The sequence below is a fragment of the Ammospiza nelsoni genome, chromosome 5, assembly GCF_027579445.1.
Source record: "Ammospiza nelsoni isolate bAmmNel1 chromosome 5, bAmmNel1.pri, whole genome shotgun sequence".
Lineage (NCBI taxonomy): Eukaryota > Metazoa > Chordata > Aves > Passeriformes > Passerellidae > Ammospiza > Ammospiza nelsoni.
The window spans coordinates 67,652,851-67,667,259 of NC_080637.1; the positions used below are offsets into that span (position 1 = coordinate 67,652,851).

Genomic DNA, 14,409 nt, shown 5'->3' on the forward strand with positions numbered 1-14,409 from the left:
AGGAAGCCGCGAGTGTGTGTGCATGTCTTTATTTCTCACTCAGCCAGGCTATGACTACATATATGTTCCCTTTTTTCTTGACGTTGCTCCTGAAATCGAAGCCTAACTTTTAACATCGGGGGGACGACAAGAGCCAAAGCCCCGCCGAGGCTGGAGGGAAGGCGGAACCCTTCGGTGGAACCGGGACAGCAATAAAGCAATTAGCCGAGAGTGGGGCTGGAGGCTCGTTCAGCCTCTCACAGGGCGAGCTAAGGGTGCCACGGCAGAAGCAGGGAGCTCTCAGCCCGCCGAGAGCTGGTAAGGGGGAGTTAAAAATGCCCCACGGGGCGAGGAATGAGCCCTTGTCGGGCGAGGCGTACGGAGAGGGCTCAGCCAGGGAGCACGGATTCATTGCAGCCCCGGCTAGATCAGTGTCTTTCCATTGTCATCCTCCCCTAGGAAAAAAAAAAAAAAAAAAAAAAAAGGAGAGGGAGAGAAAAAAGTAGGCGGATTGCAGTGACTGACTGCCCAATGGCAGCCCCGGGCCTCAGGAGAGTTACAGAGAGAGAGGGTGAGAGAGAGAGAGAGGCACTTTCTGCCATCCAAATCCCTTAAACCATCCTCATTCCGACACGAGAACCCACTGTAACAACTTCCAACCACTGAGACATGACAGGCAGGAGCCCAGAGGCAGCAGCAGCAGCGAGAGCAGCAACAGCAGCAGCACACACTCTGCACAGGGAGCAGCATTAGCACCAGGGGAATACTACACACAACAATACAAACAAACAAACAAACAAACAGACAAAGCCCCCCCAAGCCCAAGGGACTGGATTCCAACTCAGATTCAAGCCACAGCTGACACCAAAAAGGGTGGGGAATTACGACCAGGGGGGGCCAGAAAGGAATAATCAAGGAAGCGAACTCAAGAGTGTAAACGGGATTCAGCCATGATCCTTTTTTCATCTCGCAGTGTGTTACTCTCAGTGTATTACCCTCAGATTTTCCTCATCCTTACCAGTGGGAGTTACCTGTAAGTGATCCAGATTTTTTTTTTTTTTTTTTCCAAATACTGTTTGCAATGCCCCCGCTAGCAGCTACCTAGGGGCAATGCGCAGAGCGAGCAGAGGGAGCCGGGAGAAGCCAGCACGGGCGGCAGCTCCGTGCGGTGCGTGGTGGTGAGGTGCGTGGTGGCGGTGGCGGCGGAGGAGGAGGAGGAGGAGACGCCGCGCCGGTGGCGGTGCTGGCGCTGCTGGTCGGACCCCGCCGGGGGAAGGGACGCACCGCCAGGTAACTCCCGGGGCTGCCCCGCCGGCGAGGCCGGGGCCCGGCGTGCCCGCAGCGGGGGCGGCGCACCTGGGAGGGCGGCGGGGCAACGGGACGCGGAGCGGCCGGCGTCTCCCCTGGGGACTCCGACCCCGACTCCTCCTCCCGCCAAACCGGAGATGGGCATCGCTTCGCGCCCGCCGGGGGAAGGCTGTTCGTGCGCGGAGGTCCCGGGGAGCGCGGGGCTGCCGCAGCCGTGCCCTGCTCGCCGGCCGGCTGCTTTCGCTCCGGAGGGATCTCCAGCGCCGCAGTTAGAGCTGGCTCCAGGACTTTTTCCTTGTGAGGAAGGGGGTGGAGGTAGGGGTGGGGGAAATGAGAGTCGGTGGGTGGGACTGCGAGGAATTTCGGTCTCTTTTTTTAATATCTATATCTGTATCTATCGTTGCGGGGGATAAGAAGCGGCTGGGCTAGTCCGTGAGGGCTGCGCAGAGAGTGTCCGCCGCCGTTCAGCTGCAGGTCCCCGGCAGGTCTCAGTGCCTCCGGGGCAGGTTGGCGGGGGTGCTGGGCCGGGGTCCAGTCCGGGAGCGCAGCCGGAGCCCGGAGGGGCTGCCGGGGACCCGCCAAGGGCTTCTGTTCTCCTGCGCTCCGGAGCAGAGCCGTGCGGAGAGGAGGGCGCTGCGGCGGCAGGTACCCGGCGGAGGGAGCCGCTGTGAAATCGGGGAGCCTTCTCTCTCCCTCCCTCCCTTGGGCATCCCCCCAGCCCCGGGGCAAGAGTGCCGGGACGCGGGGGTCGGGCCCGGGGGCGCTCCGGGGCGGTTCGGAGCCTGCCCGGGCTGCCGGGGCTGCGGCACAGGGGTGCACCCCGCTCGGGGGTGGGGAACCCCGGCCCGGCATCCCCGGCCCCGCGTTTATCTCGGCTGCCGGGGCCGGACGGATTTCCCTACTCTCCTACCCTCAAGCCGACCTCAGTTTTTTGTGCCCCGAAGGATGCGATTTTGAGGTTCTATCCCCAAACTGTACGTGGATTTATATATATTTGGGATTTTTTTCCTCTGTACGTGCTCACAGGAGCACATGCACAGGAACAAGCACGTGTGCGTGTGTTCCTCCCTGTGTGTGTCCGTCTGCTTTCTGTGGGCTGTGGAAAAAAACATATCCCACTGCTGTGGGAGAAAAGTGGGAATAAACACGCCCATAAAAAGAAACTAAAAGCCTATTTCTACATTCTTAATTCTTAATGAAATGCACATGTCTTGGCCACCGATTTTTAAAAGCACTCAGATTTATGGAAGCACGTTAGATTGATTCAACCAGAGCTGCCTGGTTCTGTTCACAGGAGGGAAATGTCTGCTGCGTAGGTGACCGATGGCTTGTAAAAAAGCTCGCCGTGCTATCTTTGGTTGGTTGGGGTTTTTTTTGTGGTTATTATTTTTTTTATACAGGAGGAAGGAGTCGTAATAAATAAATAAATACACCCTTTTAATATAAGCGTAGCCATATTTTTCTCAAAACCGTAGGAAATTACTATCCTACAAAGTTTTCCTTCTATAAATAGTTCAAATCTTAAAACAAAAGTTTGCAACCGCACACCAGATGCTGGGATGCTGGCGGTTTCCCTTGCTGTGTGACATAATTATAAGGTCCGAAAGCAAAAGCTATAGAAGTATAATAATAATACTAAGGCGACTGCTGAGGGGAAATACAAGGGAAGCAATGCCTGCTTTATTTAAAGCCAACTGCTTGTGGATCTTTTGAGCGCTGCCCCGCGACAATGAGAAGTTGTGGTGGATAAATAATGCTCTCTCGCCTTTCCCTGGGCCGTCCCCGGTTCATCCCCTCCGCGGCAGGTCACGGGGAGCTGGACCCGCGGGGCTGGAGCCGAGGTGGCTATTGCAGCCCAGCAGAGCAGAAGCGAAAGGGATCAGGAGGTGAAACGCAACAAAGCGGAGCCCCCAAAGCGACGCCCACCTCCCTCCATCCATCACTCCGGAGGGACGGAGCCGGCTGCTTTCCCGGGGGGAAAACAGCGTGCTCCGCTGGGATCAGGGTGCCCGGGACCCGACCCCCCCCTCTGCTTCTCCTCCGTGCCACCCCTGGCACCAGCAACACTTGCTCCTTTTCCAGAGTGTCCCCCCATCCCTCCCAGAGAGCGGGGACAGGCGGGAGAGCCGCGGCGCTGCCTCACTCCCCGTACGAAGTGAAAAGAAAGAGGAGTTATTGCAGCGCTTAATGGAGAGTAGCTACTTGCGGTGTTTGTCTGGTGGGGAAATATACTTCTCTGGCTTACTAATGGTAGCTTTTGAAGATTAAAGCATGGTAGAGTCTTGTTGGAGCATTATCTGCTGGTGTCTCTGCTAGCCTCGCTCTCCAGAGGGGAGGATGCTTCCCAAGCTGCTCTTTGGTGAGCTCTCAGGGATTGCCAATGGTTATGTTAATTTTCCCCGAGATCTCCATCATCTTTTAGCTGTGGGAACGACTCCTTGGCTTCTGCATTGCTGCTCCTTCAGGGACAGAGGGGGTGAGTTTCAGCGGGCAAGCAAGTGGAGTGCTCCGTCTCTCTTGGTGCAGGGAATGCAGGCCGGGGGAGATGGGATAATGCCCGGTTATTCTGTGAGAAAACTCGTCAAGCAAAAATCCCATCAGATTTTTCTGAATGGAAAAGGCAATGGTGAAATGAAATGAAATGGGCACCACGCCTCAGGTTTTTTTTGTGCAATAGCTGGAAAGGAGGTTAAGTTATGGTCAGCTACATCCAAACTTAATTTAAAATCCGATTCCTTTATAAAATTGATTTCTGTATTGTAAGTGTGCTATCTGATAAAGTCATCTTCTTCAGTGTGCTTGCCTGGTAACCTCTGGCCTGATGAGGCACTGTGAACATTTTTACAGCCAGAAGAAATTAGTGTCTGCCTCTCTGAAAAAGAAAACTGAGTGTGGCTCCAATAGCAGATGCATTTTAATGCTGGACTTATTTTGGTAATCCAATGAAATATTTAAAGTATAAAGCTGCCATTAAATAATATCAGTGTAATTAGCATAAATGTCTAAACGCCAGGATTGTGCAGAACACTGGCACTGTTTCTTGCAGTGCATGTGAGAGTGTGCCAGTGTCTGTACACATTCACATATTCAGCTGCTTCTAAAGATGGTGCTCATTGGTTTTCCATTGGTGCTCCCCTTTCACTGTTCATCTTATTTAGTGCAGGATGCATTCACCAGCAACATGAGAGACAGTTCTGAAAAAGCTTATTTGGGGATTATCTGCTGGCACATAGATACAGTTAATTCAGTTATTTGCTATGAAGTGATTTGGAACAACTCTTAAGAGAGTGTGTGTGTATGTAGTAATAGCAGCACAAATGTTCAAAGCAGATACATTTTCTAACAGCATAGCACAGCAAATCATTTATATTGGTGAGTAGCTATCACTGCTTGGTTAGGAAATGTAGAGGAAGTAAAATCCTCTGCAAGTTTTGTGTTTGTTCTGCTGGTGCTTCCACATCCTTACAATTCCGTATCCTTAACAACAGGGCTCCTCAGCACTTGTGGGAAGAAGATTATAAGGGATGCAGATTGTTCATATGCCTACAGGAAAGTGGTCATGCCTAATCCCTAAAGATTAGGACTGCTGGAGAGAGTCCCTGGAGTTTGCTTCTTAATCCATCAGTGCTGGAGGGAGCTGCACATGCAGAGAAAAACCCAGCTGCTCTAGGAGGCAGAGCCTTCAAGGGCATAGTGGGCACAGCTTCATAGCAATGCCAGCCAGCCTGACTGATGCTCCCCCTTTAGCTGGTGCAGTCACAGTTACACAGGCTGGCCCACTCTTCCCATCCTGGTTAGAGCAGGGCAGGATCAAATTCTGTGATTAAGCTGCCCGTTGTGGGGATGGGGTTGTCTCTGGCTCAGTCACTGAGCTGCAGCGTAAATCATTTCCCTGCTTTTGCACCTTGTTCATTTTATAACTGAGGCTTCAGGGGAAGCTTGCTCTCTCAGCCTCTAGTTATGCAGTGTACAATGCCCAAAGAGAGCTCTGCTGTTATATTCTCCTTTTATGTGATACTGTAATAATGATTGTCTGTAAGAGGATTTGTAATAGGACTTCCTTCCACTTTACCATCCCTCAAAGATGTGTTTGCATATAGAAAGAACAGGTCAATCTTCAAAGAGTATCAAGTATTTTCAGGCTCATCTAAAGCTAATGCTTTTGCTCAGCAGAAAAGAGAAAGATAAAGGATATTTTTATGCTGGACTGCCATAAGCTTGGCTTATGTGCCTGGCACAGGAAATTTCCATGTATTGAAGCAGCTACACAAAGATGGGAGAATGATTGTGATATGATTTCTTGGTAGGTCTAGGAGGCAAAGTCCAGCATTTCACTGTGAGACCCAGAATAAAATTCCCTGTCTAAAATCAGAGAGCCTGGTGAATCTGGGACTGGCCACTCCTTTCCTGCCAAGGTCTAGATCTAGCACTGAAGTCCTGAATATCCTTGAATCCAAATGCATTTGGATGAAAGAAACTCTCTCAATCCTTTGCAACAATCAGTTCCAGGAATAATCAGATGTTTAATACACCTTGAAGTTGCAAGAAAAATAATTACTTTAGAAATTATAAGGAAAAGTGGCAGCATCCAGAATGTGTAGGATGACAGCATGGAATTACTACATATATTATATTACTAACATAGAATAAAAAGTAGGTAAAAAGCAATATGAAATGTTCAGATGAATAGGTAAGGATGAATACAGATTTAATGCATATTAAACACCCAACAAGGCTAATCCCTCAGAAGAGAGTCTTTCAAATAAGGTGTTAAAGAGCTAAACAAAATGAGGAGCAATTATACAGTTAGACTGACAAAACCCTTTTTTTGCAATGGTAAAAGCACCTTGTATACCTGGCAATGTGGCATGCTGAGGGTAGAATGGTGGCATCCACTTTGTCAGTGCTTGGGATTGTGTAATTGGGGCTGAAATGCAGTGAGAGAGCCTCCTGACCCCAAAACACAGTTTGACCCTCTAGTCCTCCCAAGTTACCCCAAGCAACAAAAACCTAGGACCAGCTGTAGATCAAAGGAGTTCTACAGGTATGCTGACACGAAGAGTTACAGAATTGGTTAATGTTGCAAGCCCAGTTTCTTCAGCCCACAACTTTTGCATGTTGCTCTACCCTCAGTGGACTCTCACCAGTGCCTTTCATGGCTGCTGGCAAAGCATGTCTGCCTGTTAATTACCTGAGAGATGAATTTTTGCAATACAGGTTCACCTGTCTGTTTGGTTCTTCTCATTATTTTTGCTCTTTCCCCCTTGATGCTCCACTGCCTTTCTGTAGAGCATCTCTCCAACCTCCCCCAGGTATGGAACTTGCATAGTGGCACAGTAAAACTTTGTGTGGAAGGGGTCTATGAGAATCAGACAGGCCTCTCTCAGTGAGAACCATGACAGAAAAGCAAGATCTCCATGACTTTTTTATTCTGGAATTGTGCCACGCACATGTGAACACCCTGTCAATGAGCTAAAGAAACTTGCCACCAAAAGCTTCAGAATTTACAAGCCCAGAATTATGCAGGAGGGTAAGAAAAGTCCAGGAGTGTAGGCACAGGAGTACTCTGGAAGAAAAGCCAAGGAATTGGCTTCTGGAGAATGTATTTCAGCCTTGTAAGGGTTGTTAGAACCCTCTCCTCTTTTGCCATCCTTTCAATCCTCCCCCAAATGTAGAAAGATTTATTTTCTCGCCCTTGTGGATAGCTGCATAGGACTTGCTGTTAACTTCTTGCTAAGACAATTCCTATGTATTTGCATTTGCTACAATACATGCCTAAGGAACATAGCAAATTCTGCATTAGTAGAAATGGAAAAAAATTCTAGATACAGAGACTTAAACATTTGAGCAGTAGGTTTTTCTGTCCGTATGCATTTCTGTGACTTCTCCCTTCCATTACTGCCAAAATGTTTTTAGGACAAACCTTTAGATAACAAACTGAGTTTTTTTCCTATGCTTCCCTCTTGGGCTTTCTTTCTAAAAGTCAGTTTTCTGGATGGAGCTGAAAGTTTGCTGCCTTATTCAGTTCTAATAGAGTATGGGCAGTTTTACTGAAGTTAAGGCCAAATAGTTGCTCTCATCATAAAAACATATTTATTCCACTGGGATCTGATAATAAGATGATTATCACCTACTAATTATTTTTCAGCAAATCATATCTCCTCTAGAAAATCTCAAGACAGAGTAAATCAGAGAGTTATTGTATCTTTCTTTTCTGGAAATAATTTTAATAGCGCATACAGTTTGTACCCGTATCACTGTTACAGTTTCGAACATTTATTTTTGTTTCAGCCTATGCCTGTGGATCAGATTTCCCTTGAAAAAGGATAAACTTCGTGTTTATGCAAAAATCCCACTTAATCATCGTGGTGGCAGTCTTTGTTCCAGCTCTTTGTCCAAGGCTCAGATTTCACCCTGAGTTCCTAATAAGGAGAAAAAAGACATCCAGTGGTAAGGCAAGTGTGCAAGTGAGGGAAAAAGTGAGGGTTAGGAGTTTGATAAGTGACAGAAGAATTTCCCCTGTGTAGTGGCACCAGGTCCACTGGTCCCTGCACATCCCAAATGTTTTATCTGAGGTAGGGCCACACTGTTACAGGCAGTGACACCATTTTCAAAGGTGATGGAACTGTATGGACTTTACTGATTTGTGATGCAAAAAGTAATGCAGGTAAGCTGGGTCTCCACCAGCACTTACTTGGAATGCACAGCAAAGGTATTCAAAATAATTTCTTTCTGGATGGCCATCACTGTGTAGAATTTTGGGAAGATCTTACCTTTTGTCTTTTAAGCTTTATGGGCCTAAAGCTTCTCTGCCCTGAGGCCATATCCACAGCTCAGCAAGCTAATAAAGCAGGAGTGACTCTGCTGCAGTCAAGGGAGTGACTCCAGTGCAATCAAAAAGAGTACCAAACAGAAAGTCAGCACCAGCCTTGTCCTTACAGTATCCATTTGAATTTAGCCTTGACCCAGGCTGCTGTTTTATGCAATTTGTAGGGAATCTGGCCATGGTTAGCAAGAACATACAGTGAAGACAATATTAGTAGGAGGCCATGCCAGACAAACCCCCAAATCAGTTCCATGGGCCACTGAAAGAATTATGGCCTTTGGAATCAACAAGACCAGACATAAATTCAAAACCTTATTTAATTTTTTGAGGAGAGAAATAAATTAAAAGCCTTGAAGCATTTGCTGTTGCATGTGAAGTATTGCAGAGAAGCCCAAAGCTGGAAGTAAGCATGAGCTAGAAAGATATAAACCACTGTCTGCATGCAGGCAGGACCTGAGAAATGTTTTGACTTGTATCCAATTAAAAATTTTGAAGTGCTGCAACACTGGGACCGGATGTAATATGCACCTTACTAGTCTGGTTGAAGTGAGACATAATTATCAAATGTGACTACTATTTAATAATAATTTCTTTCATCAGGGGTTGTAAGTGAATTAATCCTACCAGTATGCAAGTGAATTGGGCAAGGATAATTTCCCTCACTCGTGGGGCAGAGTGCAGCAGTTGCAGCACCCAGCAGAGCCGTACGGACGTGCAGGGCCAGCACCAGTCCTGGCATTCCTGGCAGCTAGGCAGGAAAGCATCTGAAAAAGCCCAAGCACATCTCTGATTGATCTGGACCCCGGCCAGGGCCAGTCCCTCTAAACACTGCACTTTCCCATGGTGGGTTTCGCACTGAGATGAAGATAGGAGCGGTCCGAGAGTGAGCCGATGTCTGAGATGCTGAATAGCAGTATCGTGACTGCTGCCTGCCTCAGTTTCCCACAGCTTTAATAGGGCAATAACAGCACTGGCAAGGCTTGAAAGTAGGGGAGGGGCAGGAGAGCAAGAGCTGCCGCAGCACTTTGGAAAGAGAAAACGCAGCGTAAGTGCTGCGTCATGACTTTCAGTGACTCTCTCTCTGACCACAAGCACAAAGGCGATGCTGCTGCACTCACCGAAACGCGGCGTCACCATCGCCCTCTTCACCACCAGCATGGCCTTGGGGAGAGCTCAGGGCTGCTCACCAAAGTCAGGAGCATCACTTCTGACAGCGCCTCCTCCTTCCAGACAGCCACTGTGGGCAGCATGGAGAGCTGCTGGCCTCGGGGCTGGAGTGCTGGGCACAGACAGGACACGGTTAAGGGAGTGCTGAGGAGAATGGCTGCATCTCTCATGACTCCTTTGGCTGCTGGCCAGGGAGCCATGTGACTCCTTGGTCAAAAGAGTCCTCTCAACCATGGGACACTTTTTTTCCCCCTCTGGTTGTACCTTTTCTTTTCTGAAGTTAAAAAGAAAACAAAACGTACCCACAAAACTTTCCACATTAAAGTTATATTGTAGTCCGGTGACTCAGGGTGAGAAATTCAAGGGGAATGAAGAGGAAGGGAAGCATTCCTGAATCAGATCTGTTGTGCTGGGCCTTAAAGAAGAAGATGGTTTTGCTGGATGGAGAACAGCTCTGCTGCAGCACAGTGAGCAAGAAGTAAAGGATGAGACTTAAATCCCTTCCCTGCTGCTGTGGACTGCTGCTAAAGCTCCCAGGGTAGCTTCAAACCCAGTGGACTTTGACGCTATCAAGAGGGCTGAGGGTGGAAGCACAAATAAATATGGCTTCTGATTCACAGAGAATTCCTTTTTCTCCACTCCCATGGCCTAAAGGGTATATCAACTAGCTTAACAGTTTTTGGTTAGCTTTTTTTCATTGGCACTGCCCACAATAATCAGACTGGCACATCCATAGTAGACTCCCTGGAGTCTTTTGTTCCCCTGCCTGCTCTGTCTCTGGGGAGCTCTGCCCAGGGTAGGTGCTCCTGAGGGGAGAGATGGGGTCAGGTTATTGTTGTTAATGTCACTCTGGTTATGTTGTAAAAGATGTATCAAAGAGGAAGTTCTTGCACTATGACCTACAGGTCATCAGACTCTGGATTAGGCTAATCTCTAAAAATTTGTCCCCTAGACAGATCCTTTCGACCGAGAGTAACTTACTTCTAGGCACAGAGCTTTGTAATGTGGTTTGTGATCTCCATTGTTCCAGAGAAGCTCTGCAGCTGAGGCAGAGGCTTGTTCTGCCTTCTCTTGCTAGGCCATGATCCTCTAATTGTTGTGTTGAGGTCAGGTTTGACACCTTGAACTGAGGATGAAAGAGAGCAGGGGAGGTGAGAAGGCCAGGAGAGATGCAGAGGTGATGTGTGTGGCATAGCCTCACCTGGACACTGACTTTAATGTCCCTATGCTGTATTCATGGTCAGAGCACTCTGGAAGCCATAAAGTCTGCACCTCACTGTGGCTTTGTGCTCTCTTTGGAGAAAAAGGGCAAAACATTTTGAAAATTGACAGCCAGGAAGTTTTCCAGGCTTGTCTGTCTCTTTGGGACTCTTGTAGGCTGCACTGGGTGGTTGGAAAAGCTGTGGATGGAGAGTTGCAAGTTCAGGGATGTCCATTAACCAGGAACACAGAATGCAAGCTGTGCCAAGGGTGTGGAGGTGCAGGACAGGATTCAGAAACAACAGCATGCTCCTTTGTTTGTAACCCCCAAATGCTGGCACGCTTCAGAGCAGAGCCAAGGTCTCCCCTTGGTGTAAATACTCACTTTTAAGGAATGCACTTAAAACAAGCATGTGTGCCTGGCCCTGTATGCTCCTCTCCTTTCCCCACCCCAGTTATGCAGTGTGCCAAAGCCAGTTCCTCAGCAACAAGACTTGGCAGGTGGCACCTGATGAGATAATTGTGCCCCTGGGACATTCGGAGTCATGAGGTGCAGCCAGGTGCTCCTGATCCTTCCATGGGTGTGATTTTCTGTGGTAACCACACCCTCAAGTGCTGTCCTACTGCAATTAGGAAATTTGTTCAGTTTGGGTCAAGTGCTTCTTTTAGGGTGCTCTTCACACCTAACATGTGTTGGCATGGAGAAACGTGTGGATGTCCAGGGTCAGGAGCATAAGGCTGAGGGGTGTTCTTCCAATGAACAGGGAAGAAATCCTACTTCTCACCACTTTGATCTCGCTTATGTCCAAATCTGGACCTTCCCTTCATGAAGAGCCACTAATCCGAGCATTGATTCAGGTGCAAATAACGAAATGGCTCCTTTGGACAAGATGCTGCTCCATTTCGTGTGCAACAGATGAGGAACGTTTTAAGAGTTTGCCACTTTTGCTTCCTGGGATTTCCATTTTGCAAGAAGTTCTTTTAAATCTTAGACATATGAGGGCCATGCAGCAGGACAGACCAAATGACAGTTCCCTTTTTGTAATTTGATAGTGCCTTGCTGTCTTACTCCTGGTGTGGACGCTAGAGGTTGAATCAGTCACAGCTTCTTATTAAAGTCTTGGTGTAGCAAAGCCCAACAGAAAATGAAGTGCTCTGGCTGTCATGGAGGTGAACAGGAAAGGGGGGTCTCCAGTGAATTGCAGTGTTCCTTCTCTGTGTCTTTTCTTGGGCAGCGCTGTCACTGCTTGCCATGTTTGCTGCAGTGCTGTAGGAGGCAAGAAATGAGACAGCCAAGAAGTGGCTTGAGGTGCTGCCAAGTCTTGCTCCAGCTTTGGGGAAGCCTTTCCTGACAGTGCACAGAAAAGTTCTTCCAGCACTGCCTGCCTGGCCTGCAAGCAGGGGAGGATGGCTCTGTGCCTTCATGCAGGGAAGCACATGCAAGGCTTCTGCTATTTGCCCTTCTCACTGCATCTGGCTACTGCCTAAAGTTGAAGTTTAAACTTTGGTTCCACACAAACATCGCCTGAATAACTTCAGGATTTAGGTGAAAGTATTTTGTTAGGACAGTGCTGTTTTTTGGAAAGAGAGGCTGGTGCATTTTACCTCTCTAAAATTGAAAACCTCTTTCAGCACTAATCAAAATCCCGCTTTTCTTTGTTATGCCAAGATAGGAATTTTTGAGGTGTATCAGATTTTTTTTTACATGATAGTTGCCATTGTATACCTAATTAGAAATCAGCTTTAGCTTTCTGACAATAGCTGGCACAGATTATGTACACTGTAAGACATCTTGTGAGATAATTAAAGCGTTGACTGAAAACACAGCACAGCAAAAGGAATGTTTCTTGAAGTGAAGCCACTTTACAGGTTGGCTGTGTGTGTTTTGTTAAATGCAGCCCAGGCATAACTACCCTGACTTGGATGAATAGCCCAGAAATTGGCACCTTATTTTTTAGAAAAAAATATCAAAATTCTCTCAGTTTCTAACTCTTTTAAAAATTAAACAGATGTATATGAACATACTGCTTGTGAAGGGTGCCTGAAGCACAGCCCTGGAAAATGAATTCCTCTTCTTACCCACAAAACCAGGACAGCACAAGCAGAGGGTGTGTGAGCTTCCCCCCTCCACCCCATGCTCATGTCTCATCCATGACCTAGAGGGGCAACCTCTAGCTAGGCACAGGCGGGTGGCTCAGTCTCTGTTCTCATTTAATCCTGGGCCAACCTGCCAAGGCTGCTGGAGAGGGTGCCAATTGTGGTGGTGGTTTCTGTGATGTGGAGAGCCATCCACTGGGAACTGGATTAGGACCATCAACTCCTTTCAAATACTCTAGGCCACAAAGCTCCTGCCAACCAGTAACCATTTTTTTGGTCACTACTGACTTGGGTCATGTTTGGATCAGCGATGAAAGGCTCCATATCCCAGTACCAAGCCCCTGAGCCATACAGTTTCCCGAAATAATTTTTTTAAAGAAGGAAAACATTATTTTTTGTCCTAGGTTCTACTTTGATCTGCTGATGTTTAATGTGCATATTGGCACTTTAAGACACATAATTTTCATTACTTGATTGTAGAGGGCTCAGATGATGGGAAGCGTTTTGGAAGATGGCAGGTGGCAGACCCATGTGGTGTGATCTAAAATAAGCTCTCAGAGATAGTGGTTACACACTGGCACCCCAGCTTACATTATATTTTGACCTAAAATTGATTTTACACCTTGAAATTTATCTCACTATCCCTCAGGAGAAAAATTGCCATTAAAATTGGAGATCAGATTCTCTGTTGCTCTTGTTCTTTCAGAGCTACCTAGTTGTGTGTCAGATCTGGCAGCATTTCCAGCAGCTGTTCCTATTGTCAGTGGCCCCTGTTGGTCTCTGTGCATGCCCTCTAGTGCTCTGAGTTGTTGGGAGGTGATTTATTTCTCAGAGATAGAGACTAAATATTTTTGCTGAATGCTATAAAATCCAAGGTTTCTATTGGATTGCATGGCCCAGCCGGGCACAGAAATGGAGCAGAGTTCCAGCTTTACCCCCAAAGCATAAGTTCCTCTCTTCAGCACACCTGAGAGAGGAATTAGGGCCAGCTGAAATAGTTTTGTTGGCAATAAATTACATTGCTTCCTGGGGCTGTAGCTCCTGCCCAGAAGAGACCCAGCCCCAGAGAGCTCTGAAGGTGAGCGGCGCATTTTCAGCATGCCAAGTGAAATGTTCCAGCCTTTCTCAGGTAATGTATAACCATGCAGCGCTGCCACCATCCCTCCCTTGAGCTGAAGCAATTCCTGAAGGGTAACTGGGTTTGTTTTTCTGGGGGTAATTTCCATTGAAGCTGGCAGGAGGGCACTGCTTTGATTGCTTGAGTTCCTTGGAACAGTGAGTCACCTGTCTCCTCTCTGTTACACATGGAGGTGACGCTGCTGGGATAATAAAGGAGTGGCTGTAAAGATGATAGAGAATTCTGAGCAAAATCCATTTGCAGCTGTGGGTATTCAGAAGCAACAAATAGAGGAAAAAATGGTATTTGTTGCTGGTATTGTGAGGCTGTAGTAGAACCTGCTTTCTCACACACAGGTGAAGTGTCAGAGGCATCCTTACCTGTGGTTTATTAGTCTTGGACCGTGAAGCGTATATCTTGGATTTCCTTTTATTTTGTTAAAATGAAAATGAAAATATTTTATGTATCTGTCTGCTGTGAAAAGTTATCCCTGTTAAGAGAAATAGAGGAAGATAAAGAGTATTGAAGAAATTGTGCTTGAAAGATTACATATAGCCATATAGATACATATAGAAAATGTAAAAAAAGATTAAAGAATTATTCTAAGTGTGTATCTTCTCTTTTAGAAGTTTCTCTGCTTATTTGGAGCCCTTTATTTATAATTTATCTTTCCAGAGTAGAAGCTTCCCTTTTAGTGACAACTGAGGCTTAAGTT

At 47.3% G+C, this 14,409-nt stretch overlaps 1 protein-coding gene across 2 annotated transcripts in view; it reads left to right on the forward strand.

Annotated features, from left to right (window-relative positions):
• WNT7B (Wnt family member 7B) overlaps positions 1-14,409 on the forward strand; it is an 89,355-nt gene that overhangs the window by 5,808 nt on the left and 69,138 nt on the right. Inside the window, exon 1 of one of the 2 annotated variants that reach the window (XM_059472391.1) lies at positions 930-1,012. The exons of the other annotated variant lie outside the window; for it this stretch is intronic. Coding sequence (XP_059328374.1) covers positions 930-1,012 — 83 coding nt within the window. Of the gene's footprint in view, positions 1-929; positions 1,013-14,409 lie in introns of those variants that run through there. 2 annotated transcript variants of the gene reach the window in all.